The 23351-nt window shown below is 53.3% G+C and overlaps 3 protein-coding genes and 1 long non-coding RNA gene across 20 annotated transcripts in view; 1 reads left to right on the plus strand and 3 right to left on the minus strand.

Annotated features, from left to right (window-relative positions):
• The window catches only part of LOC122381110, a 3639-nt gene extending 3469 nt beyond the window's left edge, over positions 1-170 (minus strand). Inside the window, exon 1 of the long non-coding RNA XR_006256473.1 lies at positions 40-170. This is a non-coding gene — a long non-coding RNA (uncharacterized LOC122381110). The remainder of the gene's footprint in view (positions 1-39) is intronic.
• The window catches only part of LOC122381109 (calcineurin B homologous protein 1-like), a 16535-nt gene extending 13863 nt beyond the window's left edge, over positions 1-2672 (plus strand). The window contains exon 5 of the mRNA XM_043364910.1: positions 1829-2672. Within this exon, the coding sequence (XP_043220845.1) occupies positions 1829-1973 (145 nt within the window). The 3' untranslated portion in view covers positions 1974-2672. The remainder of the gene's footprint in view (positions 1-1828) is intronic.
• On the minus strand, positions 2564-22765 carry LOC122381048 (protein transport protein Sec23A-like). Of its 17 annotated transcripts, none has more exons than XM_043364777.1 (20): positions 22239-22396; positions 17387-17550; positions 16604-16734; positions 15878-15964; positions 13687-13842; positions 13154-13353; positions 11591-11735; positions 10920-10964; positions 9613-9716; positions 9176-9346; positions 8647-8789; positions 8189-8340; positions 7730-7836; positions 7375-7504; positions 6621-6796; positions 6030-6204; positions 5653-5808; positions 4805-4873; positions 4100-4123; positions 2564-2919 (listed from the first exon to the last, which is right to left on the minus strand). In XM_043364777.1, exons 2-20 carry the CDS (start codon positions 17532-17534, stop codon positions 2830-2832), a joined length of 2409 nt encoding a protein of 802 aa, XP_043220712.1. In that variant the 5' UTR covers positions 17535-17550; positions 22239-22396; the 3' UTR covers positions 2564-2829. The 17 variants fall into 17 exon arrangements, with proteins under 17 accessions (XP_043220712.1, XP_043220695.1, XP_043220705.1 ...); XM_043364760.1 differs by having other exon boundaries at positions 13139-13353; XM_043364770.1 differs by having other exon boundaries at positions 13139-13353; positions 17387-17547; positions 22239-22387.
• On the minus strand, positions 19763-20677 carry LOC122380880 (syntaxin-16-like). Its single transcript, XM_043364415.1, has one exon. The coding sequence runs from the start codon at positions 20675-20677 to the stop codon at positions 19763-19765; it is 915 nt and encodes a 304-aa protein (XP_043220350.1).
• Positions 22766-23351: the final 586 nt, after the last annotated feature.

Raw genomic sequence — 23351 nt, forward strand, 5'->3', positions numbered from 1 at the left:
TAAGAATTTAGGTACCTACCTAGGTACCTAGGTACTTACTTGTGCACAGTCACACGCATATCAGTCCCGACCCGACGTAGGTCGTTTGCTCCGCGGATCACGCACTTCTTCATCGTTATTATAGGTATTTGTTCGAACAAAAATGCCCTGATTTCGGATCAGAGCCACGGCATGGATGAAGTATTCCTGGATAGGACACTTCCTATTCCCCAACACTAGCGCCGGCGACCAAGCGGCCGCCCTGGTGGCGGAGCTCCGAAACATCGGCGGCGAGTGCGCCGGCGGCCGCCGCACCGGCTTGCGTGCTAAAAACGCGGTAATGGAGGGCGAAATTAGCGAACTTAAGCTCATAAGACACAATTTCAAACACTTTAAACATAATTTTTAGTCCTTTCTTATAATTATTATGGCTCCATTTAGTCACTATCACATACAGAATCATTACCTGATGCCCATAAACTGAGCCGGTATTCTTGACTTGCCGATGCAATTTATCATCAAATATCATCGCTCCTCGGCAGTCAAACAAGTTTCTATTGATGATTTAATACAAATATCAACTTATTTTCATGTTATCGCATACAACTTAACTTTATTCCAACATTGGCTCTTCGGCTGTAATCACGAACCCTCTTTTGTCAGCAGAATTTAAGCAACTTCTTAAATGAAAACTGGGAAAATAATATTTCCATGACATTCCTCAATTCCTGTTCTACCTGGTTCACAAAAATTTTCATCAAAATCGGTTATAGGTAAGTAATAAACGACAAAAGTATACAAAAAGACACGCTCCGCCCATAGCCCGCAATGCTAAAATGACGCCAGCGCCCTCGCCGTCGGGAAATCCGCCGCCGCCGCCGGGTGGTCGGAAAATCGGCGGAGTGTCCGATCCAGGAATACCTAATCCATGGCCACGGTATAAAATATGGTATACTGCCTTGCGTAAGATAAAAATGCATTTTAGCAATTGGCTACCAAACGAGATGTCATCTGTTCAGGGCATAGCATAGGTTTACTTTCATAGACCTCATGAAAGTAGCTCATGAAACTCATCACCAATCAGCGCGACGGATTTCAAGATTCGATTGCGGATGTTCATCCGCCGGCCGATTGCCAGAACAGACAACGAAAAATAACGCAACTGCTCGTGGTCTGCTCGCTAGTACAGGGATCCGTGCCTGATCAGTACTGCTGCAAGCTGATTGGTTAAAAACCAAAGCCTCGCCGCGGGTGGCTGTATTGTCGGATAAGAACGCATTCCTGGGATAAGAACGCATTCCTGGCATATTTTCTTTTAAAATTGCCGATAACTACGAATGGAGGCCGAAATCGGCCGTAAGGAGGTTGACAGAGAGGTTTTCGGACACGGGCTACAAGATGGCTATCTCAGTTTCAATCCCCATGTTAAAGGTGGCCCTTTTCCTTTAAAGTGAACGTCCCAGTGACCTGTCATTGCCGCCGCAGTGACCTCGTAGCTGTTGGATTGCAGTGATTCGGTGATAGTGACCTCAGACCTAGTGACTGTGTTTCGGTGACTCAGTGGCAGTGACGCGTTCGCGCTATTGTAATGACGAGCAGCTGGCCAGTACCGCCGTATAGTGACTGCAGTGACCCGCAGTGACACTGACCCGGCGCCTCTGTTTCAGTATAGTGACCTGGCTCCCTGTTTCAGTGACGAGCAGCTGGCCGGTATCGCTGTCAAGTGACCCAGTGCCTGTGTTTCAGTGACTCAGTGACAGTGACCCGGCGCCTCTGTTTCAGTGACGAGCAGCTGGCCAGTATCGCCGTGCAGTGACTCAGTGACAGTGACCCGGCGCCTCTGTTTCAGTGACGAGCAGCTGGCCAGTATCGCCGACCGCACCATCCGCGAGGTGGACCAGGACAACGACGACGCCATCAGCCTGGCAGAGTTCTCCGAGGCGCTCAAACGCACAGAGGTCGAGGGCAAAATGTCCATCCGCTACCTGAACTGAGAGCGCCGAGCCGCCGGCCGGGCCGGGTCACCGCCGGGTCCGGCCGGCGGGCGGCTCTACGACCGACCGGTGGCGGCGGCCGGCGGGCTGTCCGAGGGGCCGCCGCTCACCAGGCCAGTCCGGTGCGCGGCGGCCCGTCCCCCAGTCCGCCGGCAGCCGCCGCGCCGCTGATTGTCGCCGCCGTGCCGCGTCCGGCGCCGGAGTGCCAACGGAGGAGCTATAGAGCCGGAGTCGCCCGGACCGCCACCCGCGGCCCGGCGCGCCGGCACTATTTTTATACCACGGAGGCCGAGTCGGGCGCGCAATGTCTCGTCTTCTATTTATTATACCATTGGACTGTCTCGCTCGCTGTCTCCCGCCACACGCCTGTTGATCTGGCCGGCGCCGCCTTTTGGCTAGGGTTGCCGAGTAGTTTCCATGTCACGTTCGGTATTTTGTCGCGCGCGCACAGACGGCTGACTCCCGATTATTGTCGCTCGCGGTGCAATGTCCGCCACATAGGTGTCTTTCGTGGCCACGCCCTGGCCGGTCGCGGTGTCCTGTGGTGAATCGATGCTTTATATAGACCAATTATACGCGAACGCGCATCATGTAGTGTAGCAATATGTATTCATCCGATGTGGGCACAGAATTGCATGATCAACTTATATTATTATTAGCCCAAAGGAGATAAAATCTACTAATAAACGCCAATTCACCTGTCGGGTTTCCCCGCCCCAAGAACAGAACATCACATGGTCACGTCGTCGGCACGTCACACGCTGGGGGCGGTCCTCTCTGTGTCGGGCCGCCCGGCGGTCGGTCACAAGGCCGCCGCCCGGGAGTTCGTGACCTCCCCCTGACCGTCACGGCCCGCCTACGCCTGCGACGAGACGGCCAGCTTCTTGAGGTGTTCCATGAACACCTGCAGACTGACGTCGTCCGTGAGCACCGGCGCCCCGCCCTCCTGTGGAAGCGGCAGGGGACAGGGGGTCAGTGGGGTGGGGGGGGGGGGGGAGGGAGGCTGCGGGTGTCGTCACGAAGGAACAGATCGGGAAAGTTGGCGGGCATGTAAATGGGTTCGTGAGGTTGTTCAGTCCTAAGTGCAATTCCGACTAAGTACCTATGATAAATGGAGAGGGTCTTATACATCATTCATGAATTTCAAGAACTCGTGCTTTCAGACGCTGCATTAAGATGCTGGCAAAAATTGGAGTTACATGTAGCTTCTGTTCCACGAGAAGGGCTTGAACGAGAACAAACGAATGCATCTGCTTGCACACTGAACATGAAATGCTTATCGGGACACATCGACTGCCGGCATTGGGTACATCAGTGCAATGAATGTGCAATCCATCACCTTCACAACATCCAGCAGCCCCCGTCGGTATCACCATGGGACGGCGGGCCCGGCAGATTCAGAATTGCAGCTTGGTTGACTACTGACCATCCACGAGTATTGATCAAACGTACGCTATGTAGGCAGTTATCATGGGCAAAGCCCGACTGCCATGGTTGATTTATCCGTATCACTGGATTATGACTGTTCTCTGAATCTACCGGACCTCATCGCCATATCCCGCCGCTACCTCGAAGTAGCGCCGGAGTTCCCCCAAACCCCACACACCGCGTATCGGCCCTCCAGCACCTCTGGAAACCGCCACCTGCCGAACTTGTCACCCAAACCGACCGTCACATGCCGGATCTGTCATCGACCGGCACCTGTCACCTCAACCAACCGTCAACTGAAGCTATCAGCCGTCACCTGAATCCGAGCGTCACATGCTGGATCAGTCACCTGGACCGCTGTCACCTGGACCGCTGTCACCCAAAATCACACACCCTCATACAACGGCGCCCGCGGCCACACGACGGGCGCCGTCAACCCCGGGAGGGCGAAATCGAGCGCCCGGTGCCCATGAGAAAGCCGCCGAGCCGCAGCTCCGAAACCGCCACCATCGCCACCGCCGCCACCTGGTGCTGTAAAATTACCGTAACCACCCAAACACACCGACACCAACACCAAGAGAGCAGGCGACGGCAAGCGAGCAGCGAGGCGCGGTGCTGCAACACACAGCGAGGAGCGTGCGGGTGGCGACAGCGAGACACAGAGTGTGAGCGCGCGGAGAGAGGGAGCGATACTGTACCCCGGACGAGCTGATGGCCACCTCCTGGGAAGAGAGTCGTGACCAGGTCAGACGGGGCACAGAGACGGATTATACAGACGGGTTATAGACGACAGACGTATGGGTTAGACGGCACACAGACGGGTTGAACAATACCAGACGAGGCACAACCGGCACAGAGACTCGGCACCAGCCGCGCCTCGACCCGGAGGCCGGGACAGCACTGCCAGTGGACGGTACTTAACCGCACGACACGGGTCTATAACATACGGCAAGGGTCGGGGCAATACGATATCATCTAGTACGATACTGCGGACGGACATGACAGGGTACTATCGGTCAGTCGGTGATTCTTTCCTTACGGTACATGACAACTGCAAAGCACAGGAAAACGGATGGAATACGACGGCAAAAAATGGCAAATGACGCTTTAGCGTTATTTACCAGAATACTCAATTACGACACAAGACAGAAACAAACCTCCCATACGGAGGAAGTTCGCCGCACTAAGAGCACAAAATAAAGCGTGTCCTAGGCGACTATAAATAGTTGGCGTGGCACATCACACTACCGGGTTATTCCGCACTAATCTAGCCTGTGTGTGCGCTGTGCCAAAGCCGGGCCAGCCGTGTCTCTAGTGGTTACTGGGTAGCGGCGCGCGGTGCCAGCGGTCGGCCGGTGCCCTCTCACACCCAGCTGTCCGTGACCCAGGGGGATGGCTCTCACCTGTCCGCCGTAGGCGTACATGTTGTTGTGGGTCTGCGACGGGTTCACCTTGTGCAGCAGGAACCGCGCCTGGCCAGACGGAAGGTGGGTCAGTACACGGTTAAATCTTGGCCACAGCACATTTACAACACCATCACAGTATGGCCATAACGCGGCCATAGCGCCGTCATTAAGAACTAAGTGAGTTATTTTCGTCAATCGAACGAAAATCAAAACTGATTGATGGAGTACGAATAAGTGAGTTATTTTCCTCAATCGAACGAAAATCAAAACTGATTGATGGAGTACGAAGATGAGGAAGAAAGGGAGGAAAGATAGAGCAGAACGATGTTTAGGCCGGCATATGACAGAAGGGACAGAGGGAATTCAGCCGCAGAGAGGAAGGGGTAGAGGTTGCATTTCGCCAGGCAGAGGGAGCTGAAACAGAGGGGCATTACCTCGGACAGAGGAAGGGAGGGGGCAGAGCGCCGCTGGTAATCCCGCCACAAGGCCGCCGCCGCCGTCCGGCGCTCGTTAAATCTTCCCCTGCCTGGCGCTGACGGCGGCGAACGGGACGAGTGGCGCCGCTGCGACTGTTATACGAGCAGTGGCGGCCAGTGACCTGTGGGTGACCACCGACCCTCCTCGGTGTATACTGACCTGTGATTGGCCATCTTGGTGTACTGACCTGAGAGTGGCCCTGTTCGGTGTCTATACTGACCTGGGAGTGACCTCACTCGGTGCCCATACTGACCCCACTCCATGTCACTGAACTGCAGGGAGTGGCCCTGTTCGGTGTACTAACCTCCGAGTGTCCCAGCTCAGTATCACACTGACCCTGCTGACTGCAGCTCGCTCGAAGTACTGACCTGCGAGTGTCCCTGCTCGGTGTCGATATAGCGCGGCATCGGGAAGCGCGTCTGCAGAATCTCCTGCGCGTCATCCACCGGCGCCTCCAGCAGCTGTTTGAAGTTCTCGTACTCGGGCAGGTCCTGGTACTTGGCCGCACGCCACTGCGCGATCGTCTGCCGTGCGATGGCCAAACACAGCGGCTCGTCAGTGTCTCACGGCATGGACTGCCCAGCGGTAGCGAACAACACAGATAGGCATAAAAAAGACAACGTACGAAACTTGGTTATTGGTTTAAATATCAAACACGTAAGATAAATTATTCAAAAAGTCGTCTTTATGACCGTCAACTATAAAAGTCAAAACAACTCCAACATCCCGGTATCGTAAGGCGCACCTCTCCGTGGAAGATGAGGATCTGGAAGAAGGTGTCCATGAGCAGGATGCGGTCCGGCTGGATGCTGCTGGTGTCCAGCAGAACGGGCTCCGGCGGGCCGTTGAAGCTGTAGCTGTACAGGATCGGCTGGATCATGATCAGGCTCTGCGTCAGGTCCTCCCGCATCAGCATGTGCCTGAAAAACGGAACGGTTATCGGTGAGACGAAACACAAAACACAGAGTGGTAAACCGCGTCTGCAAACGTCGCACCACTTTAAATGTAATAAAGAGAGCTGATGCAACAGTTAATGACACGATGCCAATAAACAGGCAGGCACCACCAGTCTGTGGCCTATTCTCACCGGTAGAAGCTGGTCTGTGAGCTATTCTCACCGGTAGAAGCTGGTCTGTGAGCTTTTCTCACCGGCAGAAGCTGGTCTGTGAGCTATTCTCACCGGTAGAAGCTGGCCTGTGAGCTATTCTCACCGGTAGAAGCTAGTCTGTGAGCTATTCTCACCGGTAGAAGCTGGTCTGTAACCTAACTATCACCGGTAGAAGCTGGTCTGTAACCTAATCTCACCGGTAGAAGCTGGTCTGTGAGCTATTCTCACCGGTAGAAGCTGGTCTCGTCGGGCGAGTTGTTGAAGACCTGCAGGAACGGCGATCGCCGCAGGTGGAACATGAACTGCGGGTACAGACTGAAGTTCTCCGACAGACGGAAGCTGTTGGGGTCGTCCTTGTTGTACTCGCCAAACTTCTGCACCAGACGGATCAGCATACGGTCCACCTGCGGTGCGTAATGGTCAGCCGGGGTCAGCGAACAGTGCAGAAGTCACTACGGTCAGCAATCAACAACAGCGCAGACACGTCAGTCCAGAGGTCCACAATGTCGCAGAACAGTCACCAGAGATCAACAGGGATCACAGTAGGCCAGCAATCAGTGCAGGCAGCGATCGATACAGCAATTAGGTGGATTAAACGGTGATTGGGTTACGTAAGGAGGGTCTGAGGCGGAGTCGCCTACACGTCGCGACGGAGATTGCAATTAAGTCATTACGGTCAGACAGCCCCGCAGTACAGTCATTGGGCCGACACGAAGCACAGTTCCCCCTCCCCATCCCATTAGCTAGTGGGAGCTCACGCGTCAGACCACGCCCCATCCCTCGGCCCCCTCGGCTCTCCCCTCCCCAGCTGAAGGGACCACTCAGTACTCACCCATCGGAGCACGTCCCGTCCCTCGGCGCTCTCGGCATACCCCCCCCCCCCTTCCACCCTCCCTCTCAGCTGCAGTAGGGACTATAACTCACCAATCGGAGCCCGTCGCGTCCCTCGGCGCTCTCGGCTACAGTAGGGACCATAACTCACCCATCGCAGGACGTCGCGTCCCTCGGCGCTCTCGGCTCGCCAGACGGCCATCCGACCCATGGTCACCGCCGCCGCCTCAGAGTCGAAGCCGGCAGAGATGTGAGGCATGCCCGTGGTGGCGTCCGCCCAGCTGAGGAAATCAAAACGGCGCAGTTGTGACGTGGCGATACCTGGCGTCGATGAAATGAAGTAGGCAATGTAACTTGACACTTGACAGTTGAGCAACACGGAGTACAGCTGATGTCAACGTGAGGACTATTGAGAATTGTTGGTGTCATCCACAGTTAGCTCATATCTGTGTAAAAGTCTGACTACAAAGTACAAGCGCTTGGTCGGGTTGCGCCGGGCGGCTCACTTTCTGGTGATGGTGGTGACTCGGACGCGCTTCTGGCCGCTCGAGTGCTGGTACTGCGTAATGAACTGGAGGCAGCCGCGGCCGCCCTGCGGGATCGGCGCCCCGTGCTGCCGAACAATAGACGGGACATTGAGATGTCACATAGGGGTCTTGTGTGTTATCCATGACAGATATATATAAAAAACGACAATATATTAACTGTGTATTTGAATATATTGTCGTTTTTTAACACGGGGGTCTACCGCACAAGCAATATAAGCCAAACGACTCTCAATAAAACTCAACCTCCAAAGTCCCAATGATGCACACGGAACAGAGACCGATGCCAAACCATATACCGACCACCATACAGTGCTCACTCATCTACATTCGATGTCAGCACGGCTCCTCACCACCCGCCTATCACCATCTACCGGCACTGCGCCCCGCCCGCCCCGGCCGTTCCCCTCTCGGACTGACCTGGTTGACGATCTCCAACGCTATGACGGGCGTGGTGTTTGGCGTGAGCGAGCAGAACTTCCACTGGGACGTGCCGCCCACGCCGATCTCCGTCTCGCCCACGTTGGCCGCCTTGTTGTTCATCGAGACGCACGGGCCCAGGCAACCCGACACTTAAAGAATGGAAGAAGGAAAAGTTGCGAGTCACGGGAGGGTGCTAAAAAGGTCACGAGGGGTATCAAATGACAGCACGTCAGTTGCGAGCTCATTATGGACAGCTGTGATAAAAAACACGCAAGTCATGGGCTATGAACAGTCTAACATAGAGCATAGTAAAACATCCATAAATGGTTGCTTGCCTCATTTTTCAACAGGAAAGTGAACTAAATCAACTACGATAAATCACGATAGCGTTACTAAATAGAACGAAGTACCTTTCTGAGGCAAAATATGAGCCGAATTATCCAGCAGTCCCGTACCTTTGATTTCGCGCGATGTTTTCACCTCGACGACGGCGTTGAAGGCCATCTTGTACTCGTTGCGCTGGTCCTTGGCGAACACCCGCTGGAAGGTCTGCTTGAAGAGTGACGAGTTGAACGAGTCGCCCATCACCATGTGACCGCTGTCGGTGGAGCGGGGACGGACACCACGTCAGAGACGTGACGCAGATAGTGGCAGCAGGACAGAGACGGACTCCGTGTCAGGGACATGGTGAAGGCGGTGACAAAGGGACTGGGCAGACGCCGCGTCAGGGGCACTGCGCGCACGGTGACAGGGAGCTGGACAGACGGCACGGTCATGTCACAGTATCAGTGCAGCTGTTAGGAAATGGCCATTTGCCAGGATCTACCCAAATTTCCATTCAAATGTACCTTGACAATTATTGTCAGTAAAATCTACAATACCTAACGTTACAAAACCACAAAACGTTCTAAAACCTGAAACCTGAGAGGTGCAGGAACTTAGCGGCTTTTCTCCCCTCAGGACCCCTCCCCGCCCCGCACTAACCCGGTGAGGTTGCAGCAGGACTTCATCTCGAGCAGACCGGTCTGGTCGAGCGCGCAGCTGTATATGTCCACCGCGTGGCCGTTGGCCGCCGCGCGCGCTGCCAGCGCGTCGTAGTGCTTGGTCGCCTTCTTCAGGTACTTGGCGTTGTCCTTTTCGATGTCGTTGTGGGAGCTGCGGATGGTAGGAGGGTGATTGTGTGTCAATGTCATGCACACAAAAAACGAGCTGCACGTCCGTAAAAAATAGCGTTTCCAGCCGCGAGCTGACGATACAGCTAACCAGCTGACGATACAATGACTCTTTCAGTCTCAAACTCGGCACATTTTGCCTCTGCTGGCCGCTGGGATCACCATTCACCACCTACCAGCCGTCCCAGTCACTTCTTCAGATATTTAGTCCTATGAGCGGCAGACACCTCCCGTTCGGGCCCTACTCACCGGATGGGGTTCTTGAGGTCGTCGTTGAGCACCATGCCCGGTCCCTGGGAGCACGCGCCGCCCACAAACAGCATGATCCGGCCTCCAGAGTTGGGGAACGTGCACTGAAACACGGCGGAGAGCGGTCAGACGCCGGCGAGCGCAGCGCCGCCCAGCGGTCACGGTGGTAACTAGACAACAGAACTACGTGGGAACAGGGTGGAAAAATGAGATAGGAAGCCGAAGTTGAGCATGAAGTTAAAGCAACTAAGGGCTACTAAAGAGACAGCATTAAAGACAATAATTAAGATAAATATTGGAAAGTAAAAGAAATTAAGCAAAAATGAGTCAGGCAGAATGCAAGGACATAACGAAGAAGCGGTAATAAAAAAAAAAAAACGAAAGGTCCAGCGCCACATTCACCCTGTGATCCGTGCAGATAACTAAACGTGGGACAAACAGGCACAAAAATAACTACCAGCCGCGCAATGTGAAAAACTAGGGACCATCAGACAAAACCACCGTTACAAGCTAGACTAGCCTACTCACAGCTATTCAGCAGACACAACAAAATGTGAGCAGAAAGCGTGAACCACTAATCAACACACAGAAGCCCACAATGAGCATCAGGGAACAGTAGGTACAGCGACAGGTTTGCTAAGAATGTACAGAAAAGCCGTGCCCACTACCTAAAAGAGAGCAAATGGCAAAACTTGGAGAGGGTCGGAGTGAAGACAAGAGGCGGGACATTCACATTACTCATGGGCTGCATCTTTGGCAGGTATTCAAAACCACATGTTCACCATTTATAGGTAAAAACACAACCACCACACAAGCGTGTTATACGAGCATCTGGCACACCGCCAGAGCCAAAAAAAGGCTATTCAATGTGTATTGTGTATGCTAGCAGTGCATTTTGGGACTAGAGTTCAAAAAAGGAAGAGTATTACAAAATACGGGCGGTAAAATCAGACCGCACTTCAGCTGATCTGCTGTGCGTTACCCTCCTTGTCCAGCGGAGGTAGAGTAAGTCGGCCCTATCACCAGCCCTGTATACCGGTGGTGTGATCAGCGCTGGGTATCTATCACCGGCAGCTACCACCACCGAGCGAACCTCCGCCCACTCCCAGCCCGGGGTAACCCACACAGGACCCCAACACCAGGGACACCCACACCCGCGTGTCGCGTGGCTCGGTGCCGGGCGGGGGGAGCACCGAGCACCGCCCGGTCGGCGGCTCCCCGGGACACTGACTACAGGGACGGAACACACGCGGGGCTCGGGACACACACGGGACAGCACACCCGGGCCGCCGGCGGGCCTCAGTTACCCGCTTGGAGGGCTCCTTGGCCGACGAGTCAATCCCTAGAGACACCTGCGGTCAGAGGCGGGCACACACGCGCCAACTCAGACCAGGGAGCCGGACAGATGGAGAGAGATCAGAGAATTCATAACGTCAGCGCGACAGACCGTTACTGTGATATCTGGCCACACTGATCATAAAAGATGCGAAGAAGAAGACATTGAACAAGGAGTTATTCATTTACCGTGCAGCGAATTACAGAAGGAAAGTTAAGAGAAGAAACCTAACGATAAAAGCTAGAGCAGCTGCGAGACCGAAGCAGTGCGTCACAATTCAGTGAGCAGCACAGATGGAGGCCGGATGCGCTACCGCTATATCCGGCCGCGCCCTCCGTCTGCAGAGTAGATGTGGCGCGCCGCCTTCTGTCTGACATACGGAGTGGAGCGGCGGCCCCAGGACTGATCTGGGAGAGGCGCGCGAGGGCACTATGACTTAAATCGGAGTAGTGGTATGGGGCCGAGCGCGGCCTTCAGACTGTCCCGGGGAGGGGTAGCGGCCCTCTGATTTAACAAAAGAGGAGTGGCTCTCCGACAGGCCCAACGGAGGGACAGCGGCCCTCTGCCTGTCCTGGGGGAGGGGTATCGACCCTCCGACTGTCCCGGGGTATGGTCAGCGACTCGGCCGCGCCCCCGACTCACCTCCAGCAGACTGACGGCCACGGAGAGAGCCGTGCCGGTGGAGCGCAGCGGCCGCTTGGCCGGCGGCACGGGCCACGGGTCGCGCTGCAGCTCCCCCAGCAGGTCCGTCAGGTTACTGTCGCACTTGTGGAGCGGCTGCAGGAACCTGGGCGGGGCGGCGGTCAGCGGCGGGCCGGGGAGCGGCGGACAGCGCACAGGCTACTGCCGTGACCAGAAACTCGAACAAATTTTACTATCGAAGAAAATGATGAAATGATAGCTTGACTGCGCACAAGAGGTGTAATCAATAACTTTACTCTTAACTAAACATCGCTATGTTAAGCTGAAAGGCGTAACTTCACGCTAAGTAAACAAGTAATTACGTTAAGTAGCACACCAGGTAAATTCTGCACAATTATCGGCAGGATTCAATCATCTTACAAACCCGCATGCAAAGCCCCAAAGAAGAGAGAAAGTAGGCGTGGCATTGGTCCGTCACCGCTTAGTGTGTTCATGACGTCAGAAATATGAGTCACAAAACCAGACTCTATTACCACAGGGTTACAGCCATACAGGGCCACAGGCCTTTCTCTGGAATTACTCCAAAGGCCGGAAACTGCACAGGGAGCCGCCGTAGCTCCATACTGAAATGGAGCTCCGGCATGTGTTTTGGGCTGAAAAGGAAACGTAATGATGGACACAAAATATCATAAAATAAATACAAATGATCTAGCATGAGAACAAGAGAAATAAGAGACATAGAGAAAATAGAAAAGAGTCCCACACAGGTCGCATCAGCCTATGGAGCAAGTTGGTCAATTTTCCAGCACCACGAAATAGCCCTGGTTAAAACCACCACCGCCACCACAACCGTCCCGCCGCCGTTAGCATGCTAGCGTTAATATAGCACGAAGGCCCGCCCACCACCAAGCACCAAAGGTAAAACACGTACCGTGATCCGAATGACCTATACCTGGGCAGAACACGCGAGAAATTTCAGCACGGTGGTTGAGTGTAAAAGAGTGATAATCATAGACGTCAACTGGCAGCTGACTAGAGACCTTTGGCGTGATAAACATACCTTACGTGGGGATAATTGAGGGGGACCTAAAATTATGCTTGAAAGGTGTAACTGTCTACTTTATAATTGACTATCATATTCTTCGATTAGAAGGAAAATAAATGACATACTTACTGGATACTGATGAGAAAAAAAAACAATTAAACGTGTTTCCCTTTTTAGAAAGAAAACGATTCGCAAAGCTGCGATATAAGCTCTCAAAATGTCACGTAAGATCTACCCCCATCGAAACGTTTCAAGGAGCCTATATTCTAATTAGTGAAAGATTCGCCCACCTATCTACTTATCTTAGTATGACAAACTAAACCCTGGGTGACGGGGGATTGATGATTGATGGCTTCTTCCTGTTAGCTCATTACAAACTCATTGCTCCGTTGTCCGGGAGTCACACCGGCCGCGGAGCCGGGTGTGTCAGGGGGGAGGAGAGTTGTAGAGCCAGGAGACACAAGCCGCGGTGACCGCCACCTCTGCCCGCGCCGCGCACTCACTGGTTGCCGGCTAACCTATTGAGCTGCTGCGGCCCGGCCGGCTGGCCGGGCTGCTGACCGGGGGCGCCGGGCGGCTGCGGAGCGCGCGGCTGCGGCTGCTGCTGGCCGCCGCCGCGGCCGATGCCCAGCATGTCCTGCACCTGGCGCGCAGTCATGTCCTTGGTGCCGCGGAACACGAACGACTTGGAGCAGCCGTCGCAGCCGAGCTCGTGCACCTGGTGGCGCCGGGGCGGCGGGGTGAGACGGGGCGAGACGAGGCAGAGAGCGACCAACTCTGCACACCTGACACAGCCCAGCGCACACCTGACTCAGAATTACTGATCCACTGACCGCCTCAGGCCCTCACTCCGCCATGCCATACATCTGAATCAGCCTGCTGCACACGTCTGTCCCCACTGCCAGCGTCTCCCCCGGCTGTCGTAGCGACGGCGATGAAGCCCGAGTCCCTCCCCCAGTTCCACACCTCGCACTGACGCGGTGTGACGATCCGCCCTCTCGGGTCCCTCAGCCCACCTCCCTCCCAGCTCCCAGTCTCCTCGGCTACCCACCTGCACCATCTTGCCGAAGGTGATGAGTCCGACCAGCGCGTTGGGCGGCATCAGACTGAGCGACATCTGCAGCGACTCCTTCAGGGCTCCGAGCTCGTCCTCGTCCACACACGTGTCCACCACCAGCAGGAAGATGGGCGGCATGCACTGGGCACGCTGCGGGTGGGGACAGAAGTCACGTGACATCGCCAGCGGCATGCACTAGGCGCGCTGCGTGTGGGGACAAAGGTCACGTGACATCAGCAGTCGGACAGTAACACTGGGCGTGCTGCGGGTGGGGACATGAGTCACGTGACATCAGCAGTGGACAGTAACACTGGGCTATCATGACTCACAGGCACGCCGTATTGGAGGGAGGAGATCGCAATGCAACAACTTTTAATAAATAATTCCATTTTGTCAGGTAATGATCAGTGTACAAAATAACTTGAGAAAGCAGAACTACAATGAAAGGTGTAGCTAAACTTCTGCGACATTGCAAAACATCAAAGAATATTCCTCTTTGACACTCATATAAAGCCATCAACCAAAACAGGCAATAAAATTCAATTATGAATACAAAAATCATGTTAAAGCTGATCATAGGTCAATCATCAGCAGAGTTGCAGATAATATGAGGTGGACTATAGTACCGCAAGAGGAGATAAATAGTTTCAGCATCCGTCTCAAGCGGTCCCCTTCAGTATGCAGTGTCGGCGGCCGTCTTATCATACCGTGATGGTGTACTCGATAGTAAAGAACTGCTGGATCAGCTCTGTACACTGTGCAGTGTCGGCTGTATAACACTGTGCGGTGTCGTGGTACGTACCGTGATGGTGTACTCGATGGTGGAGAACTGCTGGATCAGCTCTGTACACTGTGCAGTGTCGGCTGTACACTGTGCGGTGCCGTGGTACGTACCGTGATGGTGTACTCGATAGTGGAGAACTGCTGGATCAGCTCTGTACACTGTGCAGTGTCGGCTGTACACTGTGCGGTGTTGGCTGTACACTGTTCAGTGTGGTACGTACCGTGATGGTGTACTCGATGGTGGAGAACTGCTGGATCAGCTCTGTACAATGATGGTGATGATGGTACGTACCGTGATGGTGTACTCGATGGTGGAGAACTGCTGGATCAGCTCTGTGTACTGTGCAGTGTCGGCTGTATAGTGTACACTGTGCAGTGTCGTGGTACGTACCGTGATGGTGTACTCGATAGTGGAGAACTGCTGGATCAGCTCTGTACACTGTGCAGTGTCGGCTGTACACTGTGCGGTGCCGTGGTACGTACCGTGATGGTGTACTCGATGGTGGAGAACTGCTGGATCAGCTCTTCCAGCTGATCCAGCAGTTCTCTGTACTGTACAGTGTCGTACAGCTCTGTACACTGTGCAGTGTCGGCTGTACACTGTGCGGTGCCGTGGTACGTACCGTGATGGTGTACTCGATAGTGGAGAACTGCTGGATCAGCTCTGTGTACTGTGCAGTGTCGGCTGTATAGTGTACACTGTGCAGTGTCGTGGTACGTACCGTGATGGTGTACTCGATAGTGGAGAACTGCTGGATCAGCTCTGTACACTGTGCAGTGTCGGCTGTACACTGTGCGGTGCCGTGGTACGTACCGTGATGGTGTACTCGATGGTGGAGAACTGCTGGATCAGCTCTGTACACTGTGCAGTGTCGGCTGTACACTGTGCGGTGCCGTGGTACGTACCGTGATGGTGTACTCGATGGTGGAGAACTGCTGGATCAGCTCTGTACAATGATGGTGATGATGGTACGTACCGTGATGGTGTACTCGATGGTGGAGAACTGCTGGATCAGCTCTGTGTACTGTGCAGTGTCGGCTGTATAGTGTACACTGTGCAGTGTCGTGGTACGTACCGTGATGGTGTACTCGATAGTGGAGAACTGCTGGATCAGCTCTGTACACTGTGCAGTGTCGGCTGTACACTGTGCGGTGCCGTGGTACGTACCGTGATGGTGTACTCGATGGTGGAGAACTGCTGGATCAGCTCTGTACACTGTGCAGTGTCGGCTGTACACTGTGCGGTGCCGTGGTACGTACCGTGATGGTGTACTCGATGGTGGAGAACTGCTGGATCAGCTCTGTACACTGTGCGGTGTCGTGGTACGTACCGTGATGGTGTACTCGATGGTGGAGAACTGCTGGATCAGCTCTGTACACAGTGCAGTGTCGTGGTACGTACCGTGATGGTGTACTCGATGGTGGAGAACTGCTGGATCAGCTCTGCCGGCTGGTGCTGTTCCGTGATGGACGCGTACTGCGGCGGAAACTGCCGGAGCACGGGCACACACCCGGTCAGGTCACTGGGGCAGAGCAGCACTGAGGATGTGTGTGCCCGCGCCGGAACACGGGCACACACCCGGTCAGGTCACTGGGGCAGAGCAGCACTGAGGATGTGTGTGCCCGCGCCGGAACACGGGCACACACCCGGTCAGGTCACTGGGGCAGAGCAGCAGCACTGCGCCGGAGCACGGGCACACACATCCCGTCAGGGCACCGCGCCAGCGCGACAGGACACTCAGTCGGTCAGGGCAGCGGGGCAGAGCACAGGGACGGCATAGAGGGTCTAAATGTCACAGGGTCACACAGGGCACTGGGCCTCCCCGAGAGTCAGCTGAGGCACAAACCGACAGGACGACAGCTTACACAAGGCAGTCGCTAACGTACCACGCCTACAAATAATGAACCGGGTATGCTATTTGTAGGTAACATAGTCGCAAGAAATAATGCCAGGAAATGTTTCCATTTGCGTGGCAAAGAAATGACGCTTTCGGCATTTTGAGACACTTCATACACACAAAGGTCAAGAGCATAAACATCAGTATTTCCACAATACCTGGTCAATCTTCACAGCACGAGTTGGAGACTGGATGGTCTTTGATCCGTGCCAACACGGCGAGCGTCTCACCTGGTTGCGCTGGAAGCAGAAGTTGCAGACCCAGATTTTGGCGCGGTAGTCGACCTGGCAGCACGGGTTGAGGATGGCGCGACACTGGGGCCGCGTGCACACCACCGGGTCATACTGGACCGGCTGGAGGTCTGCAAATACAACAGAGAGCGTCATACACATACACAGCACGTCATACACTCCACCGGGTCATACTGGACCGGCTGTAGGTCTGTCAATACAACAGAAAGTGTCACACACATACACAGCGCGTCATACACACCATAGGGTCATACCGGCTGCAAGTCTGTAAATATAACAAAAGACGGCATAATCCACAAGGTACACACAATACGGCATACAGATACATGACACACGGAATATGTCCGAACACACATGGCACAACAACAGACGTTTCACAAAATAGCTCGTAAGATCATACTAGACCTGTAGGTCTGCTAACACAACGGAAGAGTCACGACAGCACATCTAATCGTCCATCGCGACCTAATCGTACATGAAATGGTTGTCGGCCACAGGCAATAGCAGGTCATACCAGACCGTCTGTGATTAGGTGAGGTGTGGTTAAGCTAACTGACGGGGTGACTAACACCCAGCCGACTCGCCGGCTCGGCGAGCCTCTCCTTGAGGGGTGGGTAGAGGCTACTGCCCCGCCCCGGCTGACTCACCGGGTCTCTCTTTGAGCGGTGTGTAGAGGCTATCGCCCCCGGCTGACTTTAGAGTACTGAGTGATCAGGCCTCTCTTTAAGCGGTGTGTAGAGGCTATCGCCCGTCCCCACTCACCGGGCCTCTCCTTGAGCGGCGTGTAGAGCGCGGCGACGGGCACTACCAGCCGGGTGGCCTCCAGTCGGCTGCTGGGCCACACGTTCCACGTGAGACGCACGCCGTCCCGCTCCTCCTGCTGCTGAATGAACTCCTGGTAGGTCGCCATCGGGACCGCTCAGCTGCTGCGGGAGGTCAGGGGAGGTCAGCTGTACGGCGGAGTACACTGGGTAGGTCGCCATCAGGACCGTGTCAGCTGCTGCGGGAGGTCAGGGGAGGTCAGCTGTACGGCGGAGTACACTGGGTAGCTCGCCATCGGGACCGCTCAGCTGCCGCGGGAGGTCAGGGGAGGTCAGCTGTACGGCGGAGTACACTGGGTAGCTCGCCATCGGGACCGCTCAGCTGCTGCGGGAGGTCAGAGCGATCAGAGGTCAGGTGTTCAGCGTCGTATGTCCGCAGTGGGGAGGGGACGGCGGGAAGCGTATGGTGGCTGGAACAGGATGTGCGGCAGAGCCTGGAACTGATGACAGCCGTGCGCTGGGCGAGACATACAGCCATAGCTAGTACAGGTATTGTAGCAATCATCTATGCAGTGATCTGTGACACAACGCACTGCAAACATATCAGGCATTACGGAGCCCGGCGCGCAATGACTTGCTCCAGGAGGTTCGTTGTCATACTTTACCATCGTACTCCAAGTACTCCAAGTACAAGTCGCTCATTTACCGCCACCTCCTATGTATTTCAATATGGAGCATTTATTGGCTGATTTACAGAATCGTTGAGAGCTGCTGCGAGGAGCATGATAAATGTAGGAAGTATCATTAGAATATATGACCTTCTCCTCGGAAAATGACCAAATGAATGAAAATGATTATTTATTGATGAATTGATGATATTTCGGTCACAGACCTTAGTCTAAATCAAATTCCTTAAATCGTACAAAGCAAAAGTAGCGAGTACCGAAATATCATCAATTCATCAATAAATAATCATTTTCATTCATTTGGTCATTTTCCGAGGAGAAGGTCATATATTCTAATGATACTTCCTAGATTTACAGAATCGTTCAACTGCAAATTATATGCACTAAGCACCGCGCAAGTCGTTCCTCGCCATGACGGGTATACCCAGCTGACGTGGCATGGGACCGTCTTCCATCAGAGCAGACCCTCACTGCTATCGCGACCATCACAGGCCGACGTTGAGATAGATTCGAGGCGTCGTATAATAGCTTTGATAAGCAGCATCAGATCGCCAAAGAATTATCTCTCATCAAAACGTGGTATGCCTTAGTGACTGCTGGGCACATTGTACTCACCACTCACTAATATCAGGATCCCTATAATACACCTTGAGGTGGGTGTCGCTCGCATTATCAGTTCTTATCGTCTGCTTTCAAAAGTTTGAAGCCACAGATATAGACGTATAAAAATGATGCGCCCACAACATCGATATAGCTGGTCACATCAAACGTCCGTCAAAACAACACCATTTGAAGTGCAATATGTATTTCGGTCACAACAAGTTAATAATACACAGAGCACAAGGAAATGTACAGCAGCGCCACAGTTTCCCATAGTCGGTGGTTGGTCCAGCCCAGCAGACATACGTACAGTCACAGAAGCACAACAGTCGGGTCTTTGAAGTAGCTGGTAAACAGGCATAGTTATATCATAAACCGGAGAAGGTTAAATATCGAGAAGGCCGCGAAAAAAGGAGCCTAGGAAATAAGCGAAGTGATATGAATGAAAAGATGACACTGAACTCCATTGGATACCAACAGTTAGGGTAAGAATAACAGCACCGGACAATCTATCTAATTATGATATTGAACACGCGCGACTCGGTATGTTTTGTGCTCACAAAACATTAATTATCTCATTATGCTCTAAAAAATCCTCATCAAAGCTTCCAACGAGATGGAAAAAAATGCCCACTGAATGTCATTCGCAAAAATGTTACGTTTGTTACGCCACAAAAGCGGGATGATATTCGGGACACAACGAACATGGCAGGCTCGGCTGACGGTCAAAACATTTCCAGCAGGATACATACAGATACATAAGCCTCCACAACAATGGGAACACATATGACGAATCACAACACCCAGCAACATTACGTTCCCACGTCTATTCCTTATCTTGGTCGGTAGTCGTTGCACAAGCCAGAAGTAAACGGATCCTTCTGCGAGCCACCGATCACCATCCAATGCATAAGCTGGTCACAGACGGGACAGGTAGTCACAGGACAGTGACAGGCAGGGAGGATCAGCTGCGGGTACCGACACGGAGGCTCCGATACTACACGAGGCGCCGAGATATCTCTGCGGCCGGTCCACACCCGTACACTAGCTCCTCAGTCAGTCATCCATCGGCACGCAGCTCCCGACGATCCCTACGACTTGACCGAGATGAGGATGATGAGCAGGAGCACGATCAGGCCGGCCATGCCGAAGATGCAGGTCATCTTGCGGCCGCGGCGCTGGTACTGGTCGGCCTTCTGCAGCTGACGCAGGCCCTGCGACACGCGCACCTGGGTGCTCTCCACGTTGACGTCGATGCGGTCCACCACCTGGCCCTGGTCGGCCACCATCTGCGCCAGGTCGCGGAAGATGGTGTTGAGCTCGGCGATGGAGCGCACCAGCTCCTGGACCTCTGTGTCGCGCTGCTGGAGCGCGGCCGTCTCCTCCTCCAGCTGCAGCAGTTCCTGTTCGCTGAGCGGCGCGCCGCCCTGCATGAACGCCCGGTCCTCGGCCGAGTCAGCGCCCACCGCCGCCTCCTCCAGCACCATGGCGTCAAAGTAGCCCTGGGCGCGCTGCTCGCGCTGCTGGTGCTGGCGCAGGTAGCCGCCCTGCGACGAGCGGAACTGGCCGCTCAGCTCCTGCAGCCGCGTGGCCAGCGCCAGCACCACCTGCCGGTTGAGGCGCGCCTCCGCCGGCGGCGACGAGCGGCCGGCCCGCTGCACCAGCTGCAGGCTGCGCTGCGCGCGCGACAGCGCGTCCGTGATGTCGTGCTGGAGCGCCTCGATGCGCTGCTCGTCCGCCGAGCTGTCGTCGAGCGTGGGCCGCGTCAGGTGGCGCTGCCGCAGCGCGTCCAGCTCCTGGAGCCGCTCGTGCACGTCTCGCACACCGAACTGCACCTGCTGCATGGTGGCCAGCCAGGGCGGCGGCGGCGCGCCGGCCTCCAGGTCCGGCTCGTGGCCCACCAGCGCGTCCGAGTCCGACGTGCCGTGCGTCGAGTACATGTGCCGCGTCTGCTGCGCGTTGTTGCGCATCAGCAGGAAGACGTCGGTGAGACTGCGCGTAGCCATGGCGGCGGCGCCTGCGGCAGAGACAGTCCGGCTCAGGGCGCCGCCGCCAGGCCGCGCACAGACAGCGCCACCACCGCGCACAGACAGCGCCACCACCCAATACCGAGGCACGCGCATGGATGCCACTCTTAAGATTATTTTATTATTTGAAGTCTTGTGAAGATCCCAAATGGAATTACAATAATAAATCTCAAACAGCCAAACATAACTCACTTCAAACAGATTCACATAAATGTCAGCAATGCTGTGTGAAAAGTCAAACACAAATGACATTTCTGTAAAGAGCAGGCAGCACAAGAGGCAGCACAACTTTCGGACAAAAGCCAGCATGATCCCCTGCTAACATGCCCCCTGCCTTCTCCTGCAAACTTCTCACAATAACACAAAAACTTTTCATGTGATCACCCTGAAATTTGCAAATGAATAATGTTTGTCAATTTTTTAGACAGCCTGCAGTTACTATCCATAACCTGCCTGCAGCTGCAGCTTCTCCTCCATCAATTTTCCATAATCCGTTGGAATTTGTTTGAAAAAAGAGTAATGATTGATTTTGAGACATCATTACAGCCAGCTTTGGCCAAAAAAAAAAAAGACAAAAGTGGTACCTATATAGGGCCTTGACATAACTTATCAACTCTACAAGGCATATCTTTGACAGAAATTTGCACATGAAAACCACCAGAGGTGCCAATTATAATGGTCTACAAAATGGTTATCTTGGATTTGGAATAAGAAGTTTTTGACCAACAACAAAATATACATTTAAACTTTTTGAATATGTTCACTAAAATTGTGTTTTGTACCAATGCTGGGTATGCCAACAGCCAAAATTACCAACCAAATGCAAAGACAGCGTTTGGCATCTCCAGAACGACAAAGATTCTACGTCATCAGAGCGCCTACCTATTTTGTTCATCCAACCAAGGAGAGGCACTAACCAGAGAAATCTACATTGTGTCATTCAAAAATGGCTTACACCTTGCTGCAATCAGCTGGTCTGTGTGTTCAAGTGATTAAGCCGCCCGCCTCGTGATACAAAGGTCATGGGCTAGCAGCCAGCTGCCTGTAATATTTTCTACCATTGTAGCCAGGTTTGTAGGTTTGTAGGTTGTAGGTTAGATTAGGTCAGGTTAGTTTAGGTTTGTTTTGGTTTGGTTTGGTTAGAAAGAAGCATCTCTGGGTAGAGCCTCTCCTTCGTTGGGGACATGAAACACACGCCCAGACGACTTAGAATCTTTGTCGCCCGAGATATATCAAACACTGCTTTTGCAATGCCTAGGGAATATTGAATATCGTCCATCACCCACGATCTGCGTCTGGTACCTACATCCATGTGACACCAAGTTTACGGTAATACCTACATCAGGTCTGAATGCCAAAACAATTATAAAAAGCACACCAGATGATGTATGTTGACATCCTGATTTCGTGTCTGATAATTCACGACGCAATCAAGTATCGAAGCACCTGTGCAATATTGGTCGTTATTTAGCCGCCCATTCAGACAAAATTTCAAAAAATGAGCATGCTCTTGATTCGGATGAAGTCGACAAAATCTTACCTTATGTGCCCACCAAAAAAGAACCAAATGGATAGGCTGATAATTCACTCCAGCAGCAGCAACACTTATCCCTATTGTCACCCGTGTCACACCGTCTCCCTCCTCATCCCCGGCTCACAACTGTCAACTGGGCTGGCTTCCATAATGAAAAGGGATTGCAAAATAGCATAAGCAATGAAGTTGCGTCAGTTTTGTCTCTGACACGTCGTTCCTGCACTCTTCAGTTTGGGTGAGAACTGCGAAGGCAACCATCATCCAATGGAATTAGAGGGTGTAGACAAACCTCCTTGTGATTGGTGCAGAAGTCATATCGAGCAGTAGATGGCTCACGTTAACACAAAATTGAATGCTATTTCAGTTCAGTGACGTACAATGTAAAATACCGTCACTGTATGTTTATGCGGGATTTTACAGTTATTTCAACATATACTAATTTATTAAGTTAGCTCGATGGCTTCTTCGTTCATTCGTATTTGAAAAATGTTACAATATTCCGGAATAGAAGAACGGGTGACCCACGAAATAGTGCGTGTTTTGTTTCTTAAACTGCTGCTATAAACTACTAAAATACTGCAGAATGGTATTTTTTAAAACCTACTATGCGTTTCAGACCCTGTGGAACAGTCCTTTTCGGCTATTTCTCGTTGTATATGCGTTTGATTTTAACCAAACTTTGGCATTGGTAGTTTGAGATCCCTACCTGATTTTTATCAATATGGTCTATTAACGAAAAATGACAAATAAAGGCACTTGTCATTGACTGATAATGTTAAGGTCGTCAGAGCCCTGCTTAGAGGCTGACACAGGCTGGACGCTGTCTCCCCTCTGATTGGTCGAGACGCACTAGCACACTGCGGCTTGGCTCCGCCCACTTGCGGTCCAGCCTCGGGTCATGTCGGCGGCAGTCGCAGTCCGGCCGGCCGGCGTGCGGGCCGCGCGCGCAGCGCAGCGGAGTGGAGCACTTGTTTGCATGTCATGAACTTTTAATAAGTTGTTCTACGACAAATAAGGACGGTGGAAGAAAGAGAAAGGAAAAGGAGACAAAGTGACAATGAGACGAACGGTAAACGTTGGCTAGTGGACAACAAACAATATGCATATAGCCGCTAGAGC

This window comes from Amphibalanus amphitrite, unplaced genomic scaffold (genome assembly GCF_019059575.1).
Source record: "Amphibalanus amphitrite isolate SeventyFive unplaced genomic scaffold, NRLGWU_Aamphi_draft 000010F_arrow, whole genome shotgun sequence".
Lineage (NCBI taxonomy): Eukaryota > Metazoa > Arthropoda > Thecostraca > Balanomorpha > Balanidae > Amphibalanus > Amphibalanus amphitrite.

Bases quoted from the DNA above. Each gene is read 5' to 3' on its own strand.
- LOC122380880 (XM_043364415.1), bottom strand. From the start codon at position 20,677: ATGGCTACGCGCAGTCTCACCGACGTCTTCCTGCTGATGCGCAACAAC.
- LOC122381048 (XM_043364760.1), bottom strand. From the start codon at position 17,534: ATGGCGACCTACCAGGAGTTCATTCAGCAGCAGGAGGAGCGGGACGGC. The intron at 8,341-8,646 runs GTACGGGACTGC...CCATTCTTTAAG, and splicing joins AACATCGCGCGAAATCAAAG to TGTCGGGTTGCCTGGGCCCG. The intron at 5,809-6,029 runs GTGCGCCTTACG...ATCGCACGGCAG, and splicing joins TCCTCATCTTCCACGGAGAG to ACGATCGCGCAGTGGCGTGC.